This window comes from Arvicanthis niloticus, chromosome 3 (genome assembly GCF_011762505.2).
Source record: "Arvicanthis niloticus isolate mArvNil1 chromosome 3, mArvNil1.pat.X, whole genome shotgun sequence".
Lineage (NCBI taxonomy): Eukaryota > Metazoa > Chordata > Mammalia > Rodentia > Muridae > Arvicanthis > Arvicanthis niloticus.
The window spans coordinates 62,309,612-62,323,618 of record NC_047660.1 but is presented as its reverse complement, the minus strand read 5'-3'; the positions used below and the strand labels follow the sequence as shown (position 1 = coordinate 62,323,618).

The following is a 14,007-nucleotide window of genomic DNA, read 5'->3' as shown; positions in this document are numbered from 1 at the left end:
GTATTGCAGAAGAGGAAGCAGGAGGATCTCTGAGTTTGAAGCCAGCCTGGTCTACAGAGCAAGTTCTATGACAGCCAAAGCTATGCAATGAGACCCTGACACAAAATTAGCTAATTAATTTTTAAGATCTTTGTCAAATTTTTAGGTAGGCATGGTTGCTGTGTTGGTTATTTTGTCTACTTGAGACAAGCTAGAGCTCTAAGAAAGAATCTGTAGTTTATGTGAGAAAAGCCCCCCAGTCTTGGGCATTTGCATACTTGGCCCCTTGCTGGTAGCACTGCTTGGGTCAGCTTAGGAAATATAGAGAGGTTTGTTAGAAGTAGGTTATGGAGAGCTTTCAGAGTTTCAACAACTTCTACAATTCCCAGTTTGCTCTCTCTCCTTTGTGCTTGCAGTTCACGATGTGAGCTTCTTGCTCAAACAGCCATGCCTTCTTCACTCTACCATCATAAAACTGATGGCTCACTCTGGAACTGTAAGCCCAAATACATTCACCCTTTCCTAAGTTGCCGTGGTCATAAGTGTTTTATCACACCAATAGAAAAATAACTATTACAGAATCTCGACTATGAAAATGTCATCAACTGGCCTATGGGCAAGCCTATAAAGCATTGTCTTGACTGGTAAGGGGTTAGCCCACAGTGGGTGGCAAAACCCCTGGACAGGTGGTCCTGGGATGTATCAAGAAGCAAACTGTACAAACTGATAGCAAGTAAGCAGTACTCCTCCACAGCCTCTGCTTCAGTTCCCATCTCCAGGTTCCTGTCTTAATTTTCTTTCCTGGCTACTCTTTATAATTGACCACAACTATAAACAGAAACAAATCTCTTCTCCAGGCTGCTTTTGGTCAGTTTATTTTTCTGCAGCAACAGAAACCAAATAGCTTACATCTGAAATTCCAGTGCTTCGGACAGTAAAGAGGGATGAATGTGAGCTTTACACAGTATGTATAAATGTACAGTTCCTGACCTGTATACAAAGTAAGACCTTGTCTCAAGTAACAATAGGGCAGATTATGGGTTCAACCCCCAGCACACACAAAGGTGCTATCCAATCCAGATTTTATGTATATGGATGGCTTCATATCTCAGTCCTACCACTTAAAACACTCAGATTTGCCTATTTATAGATTTGCCTATTTCTCCGTCTTCCTCAGTCTAGCAATATTGTTCAATTATGTCTTTAAAAATTCCACAACAGAAGCTAAAGAATTGGCTCAGTGGTTAAGAGCACTGGCTACTCTTCCATAGGATCCAGGCTCAATTCCCAGAACCCAAATGGCAAAATCATCAACTCCAGTTCCAGAGCATCCAATACCTTCTTCTGGCTCCTCAGACATTGCACGCACATGATATACAGACATGCATGCACACAAAACACCCACATATTATTTTTTAAAACTTTTTAAAGATTTACTTATTTATTTAATGTACATATTCTATCTACATATATGCCTACATTCCAGAAAGGGCATCAGATCTCAGTATAAACAGTTGTGAGTCACCATGTGAAAGCTGAGAATTGAACTCAGGACCTTTGAAGAGCAGACACTGCTCTTAAACACTGAGCCATCTCCCCAGCCCCATTTTTTTAATTTAAAAAAAAAAAATTCTATTACAGGTAGTCCTCCCTCACACTTTCAACAGTTCTCAATCCTCTTTAATAAATCCCTGTTCTCTCTGTTCAAAAAGAAAAGAAAAGAAAGAAAAGGAAGGAAGGAAGGAAGGAAGGAAGGAAGGAAGGAAGGAAGAAAGAAAGAAAGAAAGAAAGAAAGGGCAAACAGTGTGATGGTGCAAGCACTTATTATTCTTTTTTTTTAATTTATTTATTTTATCTATATGAGTACACTGTAGCTGCCTTCAGACACACCAGAAGAGGGCATCGGATCCCATTACAGATGGTTGTGAGCCACCATGTGGTTGCTGGGAATTGAACCTCTGGAAGAGCAGTCAGTGCTCTTAACCACTGAGCCATTTCTCCAGCCCAGCACTTATTATTCTTGTAATGTAGGTACAGGGGGCAGGAGGATGAAGAGTTCATGTCATGTGATCCTTGAGCTATAGGGAGTGTTCTAGGCCAATCTGGGCTACAAAAGGCCATATCCTTGTCTCAAATAAGACAAACAAGATGAACAAGAAAGCCTAAAATGAGACCTAAACCAGGCATTGTGGTAGAGGATAGAAGTCATAGGACACTCAAAGAACAAACTAGGAACTGAGAAGAGACTGGAATGGTTACTGATAGATATGCCTAGAAACCCTTCTTACATTACTATGGTCTTAAGTAAAATGGAAGAAAGAGTTCATGAGAAGGGTGAGGTAAGAACAGATGATATAATATTAAAATGTTTATCTGCTATCAGCTCATCATGATGCAAGCAATATGCCTTCAGAACAGTGATGCCTGAAGAAACACAAGTCAAGCTGCTAGCATCTGAGGTGTGACCCTAACTAGAGGAAAAACACAAAATGAGTTAAATAATACTCAGATGACAGAGTACTTGCTTATTATACATAAAATCTTGAGTTCCGAACCCAGAACTGAGTAAAACTGGACATGGCAGTGTCTATAATCTCAGCACACAGGAAGCAGAAGCAGGAGAAACCTAAGCTAAAAGTCATCTTAAACAAATGGCAAGTGGGCTACAGAACTCCATTTTTAAAAAAAAGTAGAAGGTGGGGCTGGAAAGATGACTCAGGACTTAGCAGCACAAGTTCAATTCTTGACACCCACATGGCAGCTCACTACAGAGATCCAACCCCCTTTTCTGGCTCCACCAACAGTAGGTATGCACATGGTACAGCATACATACAGACAAAATACACATATACATAAAATTAAAATTAATTAATTTAAAAGAAGTGGAGAAGGGGGGGGTTGAACATTAATTATTTCTTCAAAAAATGATTTCTAGCCAGCCATGATAGAGAACACCTTTAATCCCAGCACTCAGGAGGCAGAGGACTGCTCCTGTAACAGAACCTGATAAATACAAAATTTCCAACTTCCCCCTAACTCTTCCTTTGTCTTGTTCCTGAATAGAAACAGGAAGGGGAGAAGAAAAAAAAAAAAAAAAAAAAAAAAAAAAACAAGCCAAGACCAGACACAAGCCTTTTTTATCACATCACATAATAAAAGAAGGATGTGAGGTATAACATACTTAAAGGACTGTCCCATTTTACCCTGGGTCTGTGGTCTCACTATGCCTACCATTCTTGGGAAAGCGTCCTCTGTCCATTATCTCACCTGTTTTTGTAACTTAAACATGAAGATCTGAGCTCAATCCCCAGCATCCACTAAAAAGGCAAGTGGGACAGCTCCCTGTAATTCCAGAGTTGGAAAGGCAGAGACAGACTTACACCTGAAGCTCACTGGTCAGCAAGCATAGCCAATCTTATCAGTGGGTCTCAGGTCTTAGTGAGACCTTGTCTCAAAAACAACACTCTAGAAGATGACAACCAACACTGATTTCTGGCCCTCAATGATATATACATACACACTAAAACAAACAAAAAACAAAAACCATAAAAACACTGAAGTTTCAATTTTGTAAGATGTCTCCCACCCCATTTTCCCACCTAATGCATTGTTTTTTAGCAACTTGAGAGGTATTCTATTGAGGAAAATAATGGAGGACTTAGTTTAAATAAGTCATCAGGTGATAGGACAAAGCAGGGAAGGGTAGGATATCTTTGGGGTCCTGTGCCAAGCTGTGCTGCTAAGAAATGCAGCCACACAACAGACCCAGTGCAAGAGGTTTACTTGAAGAAGAAGGGGATTAGCAAAAGGCTGTCTTGTAGTATGAGCATGAGGGAAAAAGCGAGGCAGACAGAAAGAAAAAGACAAGGAGGGAGGTTAGGAGGGAAGGAGAGAGAAAGGAAGGGGTAAGGGAAAGGGGACAGAGAACAGGAGAACACAGGCAAGGGACTGAACTGAGCAAGACAAGTAGGGAATTGGAGGGGGTGGGGGGGTGCTTTTAGGCACCTCACCTGTCAGCAGCAAGAGACCAGCAGGTGACCAGTAGGTGAGATGCCTCTAGGTCCCTGAGGGTAGGGATATGACTCAGCAGTTAAGTGCAATACTGCTCTTCCAGAAGACCCTAGTTCAAGTCCCAAAACCCACATCAGGTAGTTCAGGAGCACCAGTAACTCCAGCTACTGCTGTTCTTTGAAAATCACTATTTAAAAATTAAAATGCAACTCTAGACCAGCTCTCAACCTTCCTAATACCACGATCCTTTAATACAAGTCCTCATATTGTGTGACCCCCCCCCAAGCATAGTTACTGTTATTCCTAACTGTAATTTTGCTACTGTTAGGAACTGTAATGTAAATATCTGATATGTGACACCACCCCCTCATAGGTCACAACCACAGGTTGAGAACCACTGTTCTAGAAAGATGGCTCAATGGTTAAGAGTACATCCTGGTACCGGGCAGTGGTGGCGCACGCCTTTAATCCCAGCACTTGGGAGGCAGAGGCAGGCGGATTTCTGAGTTCCAGGCCAGCCTGGTCTACAGAGCTAGTTCCAGGACAGCCAGGGCTATACAGAGAAACCCTGTCTCCAAAAAAAAAAGAAAAAGAAAAAGAAAAAGAGTACATCCTGACTTTGCAGAAGAGATAAGTTCAGCTTATAGCACCCATATTAGGCAGTTCACAACTGCCTAAAATCCAGGCTGAGGAGAATCTAATGTCTGACACCTGTAGCCTCCAAGGAAAACTGAAGTCATGTGCACACATACATACATACATACATACATACATACATTTTTTTAAAAAATAGTAATTTAAAAAGAAAATAAAGTGTACACCACAAGGCTGATATACTCAAGTAGAGAGCTTGTCTCCATCCCATGCACTGCCCACACTTCCCAAAGCACCAGCCACAAACTGAACGTGGTATGGTGCGATGAATCTTTAATCCTACTACTTGGGAGGCAGGGGGGAGTGGATCTCTGGGAATTCAAGGCTAACCTGGTCTACAGAAACTACATAGTGAACCTAGATTTATATATAATTCATGAAGAAGGCAAAAAAAAAAAAAAAAAATTGGGCAAAAAATTTCACATACTTCACGATTGTATGATACAAATGGCCAAAAGTACACAAAAAGATGTTCAACCTTTGTCATCACAAAAAATCTAATTTAACCTGCAATGAAAGTTGTCCACATATTAAGTCCAGAAACAGACGTTGGTAGGACTATAGAAAAACTAAAGCCTGCCATTCATTGCTGGTGGGAATCAGAAGTGACATAACCACCTTGTAAAACAGTGAGAGGTCCTGAAGCTAGAGGATCAGCAACTTATTCCAAGGCTGAGTGTGACAGCACATATCTGTAATGATACAGATGCACATGCATCTGCATGAGCTCAAAGTCACCCCCCCATATAGAAAGTTTGAAGTCAACATGGTCTACAAAGCAAGACTATATCGCAAAACAACGACATTACTTTATTGAGCCAGCTAGGCACCACATACTTTTAGTACTTGGGAAGCTAAGGAAGGAGGACTATAGACTCAAGGTCTGCTACACATACAGAGGACTATAGGCCAGCCCAGACTATAAAGATAAGAAGATTCTGTACCCAAAGAAAAATTCACTGGGTACGTAAAACAAGATGGTTTTTGATATAAGAAAATTATACCCCAAGAAAACTACAATTTCTTAGGATTACTCTATATGACTTCTAGTGAATAGCACACACAAAAAATGAGTATTCAATACCTATATATTCTATGCAAACATGGACAAATATTATTCCAGAACAAACTACACATAATGGCACACACTTACTTGTAAACCCTGCACTCGGGAGGCTGGGGCAGAAGGACTGCTGCAAGTTCAAAGCCAGTATCTGCAGCCTAGATTTCAAATTCAAAAAATTGTCTTCAAAACAACAACAACAAAAAAAAAGAGCCAGGCCTAGTAGTGCATGCTCACCTTTAATCCCTGTGCTCACTAGTCAGAGGCAGGTGTAGTTTCTCTGAGTTTGAGACCAGCCTGTTTTTATAGTAAGTTTGGGGCCATCCAGAGCAACATGCAGAGAGATCTTGTCTCAAAAAAATTAATAAAATTAAAAACAAACAAACAAATGCAAAAAACAATTCCCAACACAAGTCCATATTTAACTGGACAGAGGACAAGAGAGTTAAAACTTACGTTGTTAGCAAGAACGCCCCATCACCACATCTCTCCAGAGCCTTTCGTGCAGGAGGTTTCGCTGCAAATTCTACAAAACCTTTTCCTGTAGCTCTACCACGATCATCCACAACCACAACAGCTTTTTCTACTGGACCAAACTGGGAAAATGCTTGCTCTAGAAGCTCATTGGAAACAACTGGAGAAAGGTTCTTGACAGTAAGGGCTGCTCCATGTGTAGCAAAGCGAATTCGGAGAGGTCTGCTCTTCAGTATGGTGCCATCCAACTCTGCTTTTGCAATTTCAGCCAGTGTTCTGGATTCCTTTTTAGGAGGAAAAGTCAATTTTTTAAAAGTTGAGTAACAAAAAAATTAAAATAGTGGTTTGGCTTTAAGAAGACTGGGTATCACTGAGAAACAGATCCCTTTCATCTTTTAACTTTGGCATCACATGATTTACTATGTATTCAAAACACCACTGTGAACATTTTAAGTTTAAACAAAACAAACCAAAACAAAACTCAGTCATTAACCATTCAGGGCAGAGGTAGGTGGATCTCTAAGTTCAATGCCAGCCTGACCTACAGAGCAAGTTCCAGGACAGCCAGGCTACACAGAGAAAACCCTGTCTTGAAAAAAACAAAACAAAAAACATTATTTTTTAGAACAAGTATCAGTTTCTAGAACTACCATGAAAACAGTATTTCCTCACACATACCTCAATGCTTGACACCAGTTGATTGGTTCATTTGTTTATGGGCTGTTTTTTTTAAGACAGTCTTCCCATGCCACATAGGCTGGCCTTTAAGTTGCCTTCCTCTAACCCCCTCCCTACAGACACCCCTGCTTCTGCTTTGTGAGTGCTGAGACACACGTGTGTGCTACCATGCCTGGAGGATACTACAACAAATCATTAATTTTTTTTTTCCAGAGCTGAGAACCAAACCCAGGGCCACTGAGCTAAATCCCCAACCCCCAAAAAATCATATTCTTTTGTTTGTTTGTTTGTTTGTTTGTTTTTCGAGACAGGGTTTCTCTCTTAGCCTTGGCTGTCCTAGAACTCACTCTGTAGACCAGGCTGGCCTCGAACTCAGAAATCCGCCTGCCTCTGCCTCCCAAGTGCTAGGATTAAAGGCGTGCGCCACCACCGACCGGCCAAAAAATCATGTTCTTAATGTCAGCCTATCCACATTATCTGCAAACACTACCATTATGTCTTGTTAATCACTCCTCCTGAAATACCTACCTGGGCTATGTATTTTTTGCTATCATGGGAGGTAGTCAAATTCAAAATCATAAACTATAAGTTTTCTCCATTATACTGAAAAGCAAGTGACACATTCAGACTTGAACAGTTCCCTCCCAAATGCTGCAATTTATAGGCATTTGCTAATGTGCACAGCTAGAAAGTTCTCTACGATCACAAATGAGTGTATTTTCTAGTTTGTAAGTACCTATGTATACTTACTTCCTAACAGGAAGGCAAGAACTGTTACAGTCCACAAATTATTTGTTACTTGATTTGCAATGAGACCCTATCTCCCAAAACAAACAAACACTGGGACAGTAAGATTGCTAAGCAAGTAAAAAGTCACCTGTCACCAAGCCAGATGACTGATGTTTGATCCCTAGGACCCACAAAAAGTAGAAGAGAACAGACTCCCAAAGGTGTTCTCTGACCTCCATGTGTGTGCTACTACTGTGTGCATGCACACACATGCAAACATATCTACACACACAAATAAATAAATCTAACAAAGATGGAAAGATAAACTCCTTTCTACTTAAGAGATTTCACACTTGTGGTACAAGATAAGTATATATAATAATAAATAACCAATAAATTTAGTAGAAATGGTCCTTATTGTGCTCCAAGAACCACGAAGAGCTTTTATACGCTTACATATACCCTGAGCAGTGGTGGCACATGCCTTTAATCCCAGCACTGGTTTAAAGGCAGAGGCAGGAGGATCTCCAAATTCAAAGAGTCTAGTTTACAGAACAAGTTCCAGGATAGCCAGAGCTACACAGAGACCTCGTGCCCCACCACCACCAAAAAAAAAGCTTATCCAATGAAAAAAATGTCCTAAGGGTACAATGCCTCTTTATTCAATCTCTAAAATAAAATATGACAGCTGTGCATGGTGGCAAGCACCTTTAAACTTGGGAAGCACAGATAGAAGGATTGGGAGTTCCAAACTGGCCCAGGCTACATAATAAGACCACTTCAAAAAATTAAAAATATGCTGAACAAAAGTAGCATACACCTGTAATTCTAATATTTGGGAGGCAAGAGCACATGAGAGTCTCTGTAACCAGGGCAAACTGGTCTACATAGTCAGTTCCAGGACGACCAAGGATAATACTGAGACCCTGTTTCAATAATAACAACAATAACAATAATAATGATAATAAATAAAATTTAGGATGCTGGAAAGACGGCTCAACACCTACGAGTACTTGCTGTTCTTGAAGAGGTCTTGGGTTCAGTTCCCAGCACCCACCCACACACACAGTGGCTCACAGCCAACCCTAATTCCAATTCTAGGAGCTCCAACACTCTCCTCTGACCGTGGTCATCAGGCATGCAAGTTGTGCACAAATATACAGAAAAAAACCACTCTAACATATAAATTAAAATAATAAATCTAAATAGAATTTAAAAAAAAAAAAAAAGAAAAGAAAAGAAAAAAAGCTGTATTAGCCAGCAAGATGGCCCAGCAGGTAAAGGTGAGGCCTCGAAGCCTGATGACCTGGGTTCAATCCCCAGAACCAACTCCCACAAGTTGTCTTCTGACCACCACACTTGTACCATGGTTTGCATGTCCAAAACATTTACTAACACATGAATGTTTAAAAAAAAAAAAAAAAAAAAAAAAAGTTAAAAAATAGGACTGAAGAGATGGCTCAGTCGTTAAAGAGCACTGACTGCTCTTCCAGAGGTCCTGAGTTCAATTCCTAGCAACCAGGTAATGGCTCACAACCATCTGTAATGGGATCTGATGCCCTATTCTGGTGTGTCTGAAGACAGCTACAGTGTACTCACATACATAAAATAAATAAAATCTTTTTTAAAAAAAGGAAAATAAAAATTCTCCTAAAAGTAGACAAATGCTTATAGTCTACAAGCTACTGTTCTGCAAAATCCTATCTATAAAACTGTGTTTACAAAAATGCAAATGAAGCCAACCTATTCAGAGATATCAAAAACATTTTGTACTTTGTTTTAGTGTTACAAGCCTGTAATCACCATTCAAGAGGCTGAAGCAAGAGGATTATAAATTCAAAATTAAAAAAAAAAAAAAAAGAACACACATTTGGGCTAGAGATGGTTCAGATGCTAAGTGTGTGTCCTGAGCTCTTGCATAGGACCTGAGTTCAATTCTCACCACCTACATCAAACAAATCACAACTACCTCTAACTTCAACTCCAGGAAATCCAACTACCTCTCCTGAATGCCACAGAGACCTCCATTCACATACCCCACATAGACATATAGAAATATACACAAGTAGAAATAATGAATCTAAGTCTTAGACAGCTGAGATACACCTCAGTGGAAGAACACTTGCTTATTTAGCATATGCAAAGCCCTCATTCCAATCTCCCAGCCCCCTCCCCCCCACACCCCCATACACACACACACACACACACACACACACACACACACACACACACACGCACTCATGCGGGCGCATCTTGCTTTTATAGGAATTCTCAACATTCCTAATAGCAGCAAACGATAAATATCTAAAAACAGTCAAGTACTTTGTTATTCAATGTGTAATATAATCTAGTAGCACTGAATTTAAAAAGGAGCAGCATAAGGAAAAATCTTGAGGGCAATAATCATATATATATGGTTTTACATATGGGTTTGTGTTAATCAGATGTATCCACTTGTGAAAACTCACCAACCAATGCACTTAAAATGTGTATTTTGGGAAGCTAGGGATTGAGTTCAGTGGCAGAGTGCTTACCTATGCACACAACTCCTTTGGTTCAATCCTCAAAGCCTTTCACTGTGTACATACACACACATACAAGTATGCACACACAGCATGAGCATGCATACACACAATTTTTAAAAATAAATTAGAGAAGGTAAGAGGCTAGAGATGGCTTGGTGATGGCACTGGCTACTTTTCAAGAGGACCTGGAACCAATTCCCAACACTCATATGGCAGCTCAAAACATCTGTGACTCCAGACCCAGGGGATGTGTCGCCTTCTTCTGGCCTCCATAGACACTGAACCCACATGACACACAGACACACACATTCAGCACACCCTAAGACAAATAAAAATAAATAAAAATAAAATTAAATAAATAAAATAAAAATAAAATCTAAGGTAAAGAGATATTTTTTAGTTCTCCAGAAAATATCATTATTAGGGGGCTGGAGGGATGACTCAGTGGTTAAGAGCACTGACTGCTCTTCCAGAGAGGTCCGGAGTTCAATTCTCAGCAACCACATGGTGGCTCACAACTATCTATGAATGTAATCTGATGCCCTCTTCTGGCATACAGGTTTACATGCAGATAGAGCACTCATATAAATATATTACATAAATAAATCTTTTTTAAAAAAAGAAAAGGTATTATCAGGAATTCAAGATCATTCTACACTACAGGGAGAGTTTGAGGCCAGGTTGATCTGTGCTGGTCCCTATCTCACACAGAAATATAAAAGAAATTTGTGTTTTAAAGATTACCAAATTAAGGTTAGACATGGCATCTTTAGTCCCAGAAAAGCAGGCAGATTTCTGTGTGTTCTAAGCTAGACAGGGTTATATAGTGAGACCTTGTCTCCAAAAAAAAAAAATAAATATTACCAAATAAAAAGAATTTCTATGAACTATGGAAACAGATTAGCAGGTAAAGACACCTTGCTGTGGAACCTGGCAACCTAAATTGTATCCCTGGATTCATATAGTGGAAGGAAAGAAATGACTCCTGCAGTTTGTCCTCTGACCTCTATACACATGCTGTCATGCACATGCACACATGTAAATAAGCAGAAGTAACAAAAATGCTTTTTTTAAAATGTATTTCTGGGGGCTAAAAATATAATTCAGCAGTTAGGAGGACTTGTTGCTCTTTCAGAGAATCTGGATTTGGTTCCCAGCACCTACATGATGGCTTGCCACAATCTATAATTCTAGCTGAGGAGACCTAATGCTTCCTTCTGTCCTCCATGGGCATGAGGCACACAAATGGTTGTAGCTGGTCTTTGCTACACTATGTGTTCTTTTCCCCACCCTTTATCTCCCTGGGTTCATGCCCTATCACTAGATAGCAAAGAAAGAACAGAGGGGGAGAGAGAGAAATAGATACCTAAATCTAATTTCCTTCTTTTGTTTCTTCTTTGAGCCCAACTACCAACAAACCAAAACCAACCCCACGAACAGCCAACAACTATGATCCCTGCCTATGGGGTTCTAGCTTTTATAGTCCCTTAGAGAAAAATCCCAGAATTCCACATGTCACATAATCGAAGAAACTATCTGCAGCTGGCAAAACCATGCCTCTGCTAGAGCAGGAGGCCAATCACAGTCAGCTGCTGCAGACAGCCCCATTTAACCCCACGCCTGGGACTTAAAAGGCACACTCTTATGCTATTTCTGTATTTTTTAAAGAAACCGAAAATCCAGAATTTAAGACCTCTGGAAGACCAGCCAGTACTCTTTACTTTTAGGCCATCTCTTCAGCCTCAAGACAGTGTTTCTTTGTGTAGCCTTGGCTGTCCTAGATCTAGCTCTGTAGATTAGGCTAGCCTAGAACTCAGAGAGCCAACTACCTCTGCCTCTGGAGTACCAGATATGCTCACCACCACCATCACCTAGCCAAAAAAAAAATTTTAAGAGGAAACCAGATTACAGTTTACATCTGTAAACCCAAAGCCCAGGAGAGTAAGGCAGGACAACTGCCAAAAGATCAAGGCTAACTTAGGCTATGTAATGAGTTACTGGCCAGTCAGGGCTGCATCTATCTCCCATTGTGGTAGGACTTATTTTAATCCCTGAGCCCCAGGAGACAGAAGTAGATGGGTCTGTAAGATTGAACCCAAGCTGGTCTACAGGGTAAATTCTATGCCAGCCAGAGCTGCAATAACCCTGTCTCCAAGGTTGGGAGTGGGGAGGATTTATCATAAGACAAGCTGTTGCTCTGCATCTGAAAGGTAAGATATTTAGGGCTGGAGAGACAGCTCAGTAGTTAACTGCACTGGCTGCTCTTCCAGAAGATCCTGGTTCAATTCCCAGACAGTTCACAGTTCTGTATTCTTCACAATTATCTGTAATTCCAGTTCCAGGGAATCCAATGCCTACTTCTGACACACATACCGGCAAAACAGAAAGCTACCCATAAACATTCAAAAAATTAAACTAATTGTTTTCTAAGTAAATATTTATATTTGTAATATATACTAAATATTTACCATTAATTCTAAGAAAACTTCCCAGTCTCATTAGTATCTTGCATTTATTTATCCTTATCTTCAAGCCACTTACATATTCAAGTATCTCTCCCCAAAATAAAACCAATTATTGTCAATTTTCTCTATATATTTCTCTTTATATTAAATCCACAACAAAATTTTGAAAGTCAAGCATATCATCCACTGGTGGTGGCACTTTCCTTTAATCTCAGCACTCGGGAGGCAGAGGCAGGAGAATTTCTGAGCCCAGTCTACAGATTGAGTTCCAGGACAGGCAAAGTTATACAGAGGAACCCTGTCTCTAAAAACCAAAAATGAATGAACTTGAAACCCTGTCTCAAAACAAACAAAAAATTACCTCCCTAGATGGGCTGTCGAGATGGCTTATCATCTGAACACATGCACTCTTGCAGCACTCAGGTTCACTTCCTTGCACCCATGGCAGGCAGCTCACAGTGGCCTGTAACTAGAGTTCCAGTGGCATCCTACCCTTTTAGTCTTTGGTCTTAGAGTGTGCCAATACTCATGTTCATACACCAACACTCATGCACAAATACAAATAGCAAAAATAAAAAATTTTCAAAAATTAAAACAACTAAAAATAAAAAGGTTCCAATAGAAAACTTCTTCAAGCTCTCTCATTGGCATGTATATAATTCAGAGGCTCCTGAGTACCAGTCCAGCCTGGGATATGTACTGAGGCTGTCTCAAAAATGGATAAAAAGTTATACGAATTGCAATTAACATAACAGATATAAACTAGGTGGTGGTAGAGCACGTGTGCCTTTAATGCCAAAGCTCCGCAGAGGCAAGCTAATCTTGAGTTTGAGGACAGCCTAGTTTACAAAATGAGTTCCATGACAGCTAAGACTATATAGAGAAACCCTGTCTGGGAAAAAACAAAAATGAATGAATGAATGAGTGGTGCTTCGAGCAGATAAACTAGGTATATTTTTTTTACCTAACTGGAATTTGTTTCTTTACTTAAATTTAAGAGGGTATAGGATAATATTTTAACGCTAGGATAAGTCAAATACACGGAAGCACCACCATTGCCCCCAATTACTCTCAGGAGTTTGCAGACCTGGAGGGCTTAGAGTAGTCAGCAGGCAAGGCAGAGACAGAGGGCGAATACTTGCTAAGATGCTGGAGAAGTAACCCTGGGCCTTAGGCTTGCTAATGCTAGGCCAGGTTCTGCCACTGAAGTTGTGCCACCCTGTCCTTCAAGGCACATCCCCTTGAAAGCAAAAGGAAGATATGGATCTTTCTTTTAAAGGAACAAATCCTCTGCTGAAATTCCTCAAGTTCATTCCCCATTCACCTCCGTGACAACAAAATTTTGTCCCGCAAGAACATCAACCCAGACGCCTCCTTGACCCCGCCCCCCAGCGATAGCAGCGTGCTCCGAAGTTAGCCCGCGCCGAGC

The 14,007-nt window shown here is 40.5% G+C and overlaps 1 protein-coding gene across 5 annotated transcripts in view; it reads right to left on the bottom strand.

Annotated features, from left to right (window-relative positions):
* The window catches only part of Pspc1 (paraspeckle component 1), an 86,352-nt gene that overhangs the window by 71,656 nt on the left and 689 nt on the right, over positions 1 to 14,007 (bottom strand). For 4 of the 5 annotated variants that reach the window (XR_013109348.1, XR_013109347.1, XR_013109349.1 and 1 more), the window contains exon 2: positions 6,164 to 6,465. The exons of the other annotated variant lie outside the window; for it this stretch is intronic. Coding sequence is in view for 1 of the 4 variants with exons in the window: in XM_034499224.1 (XP_034355115.1) it covers positions 6,164 to 6,465 (302 nt within the window). In the remaining 3 variants the exon portion in view is untranslated. The remainder of the gene's footprint in view (positions 1 to 6,163; positions 6,466 to 14,007) is intronic. 5 annotated transcript variants of the gene reach the window in all.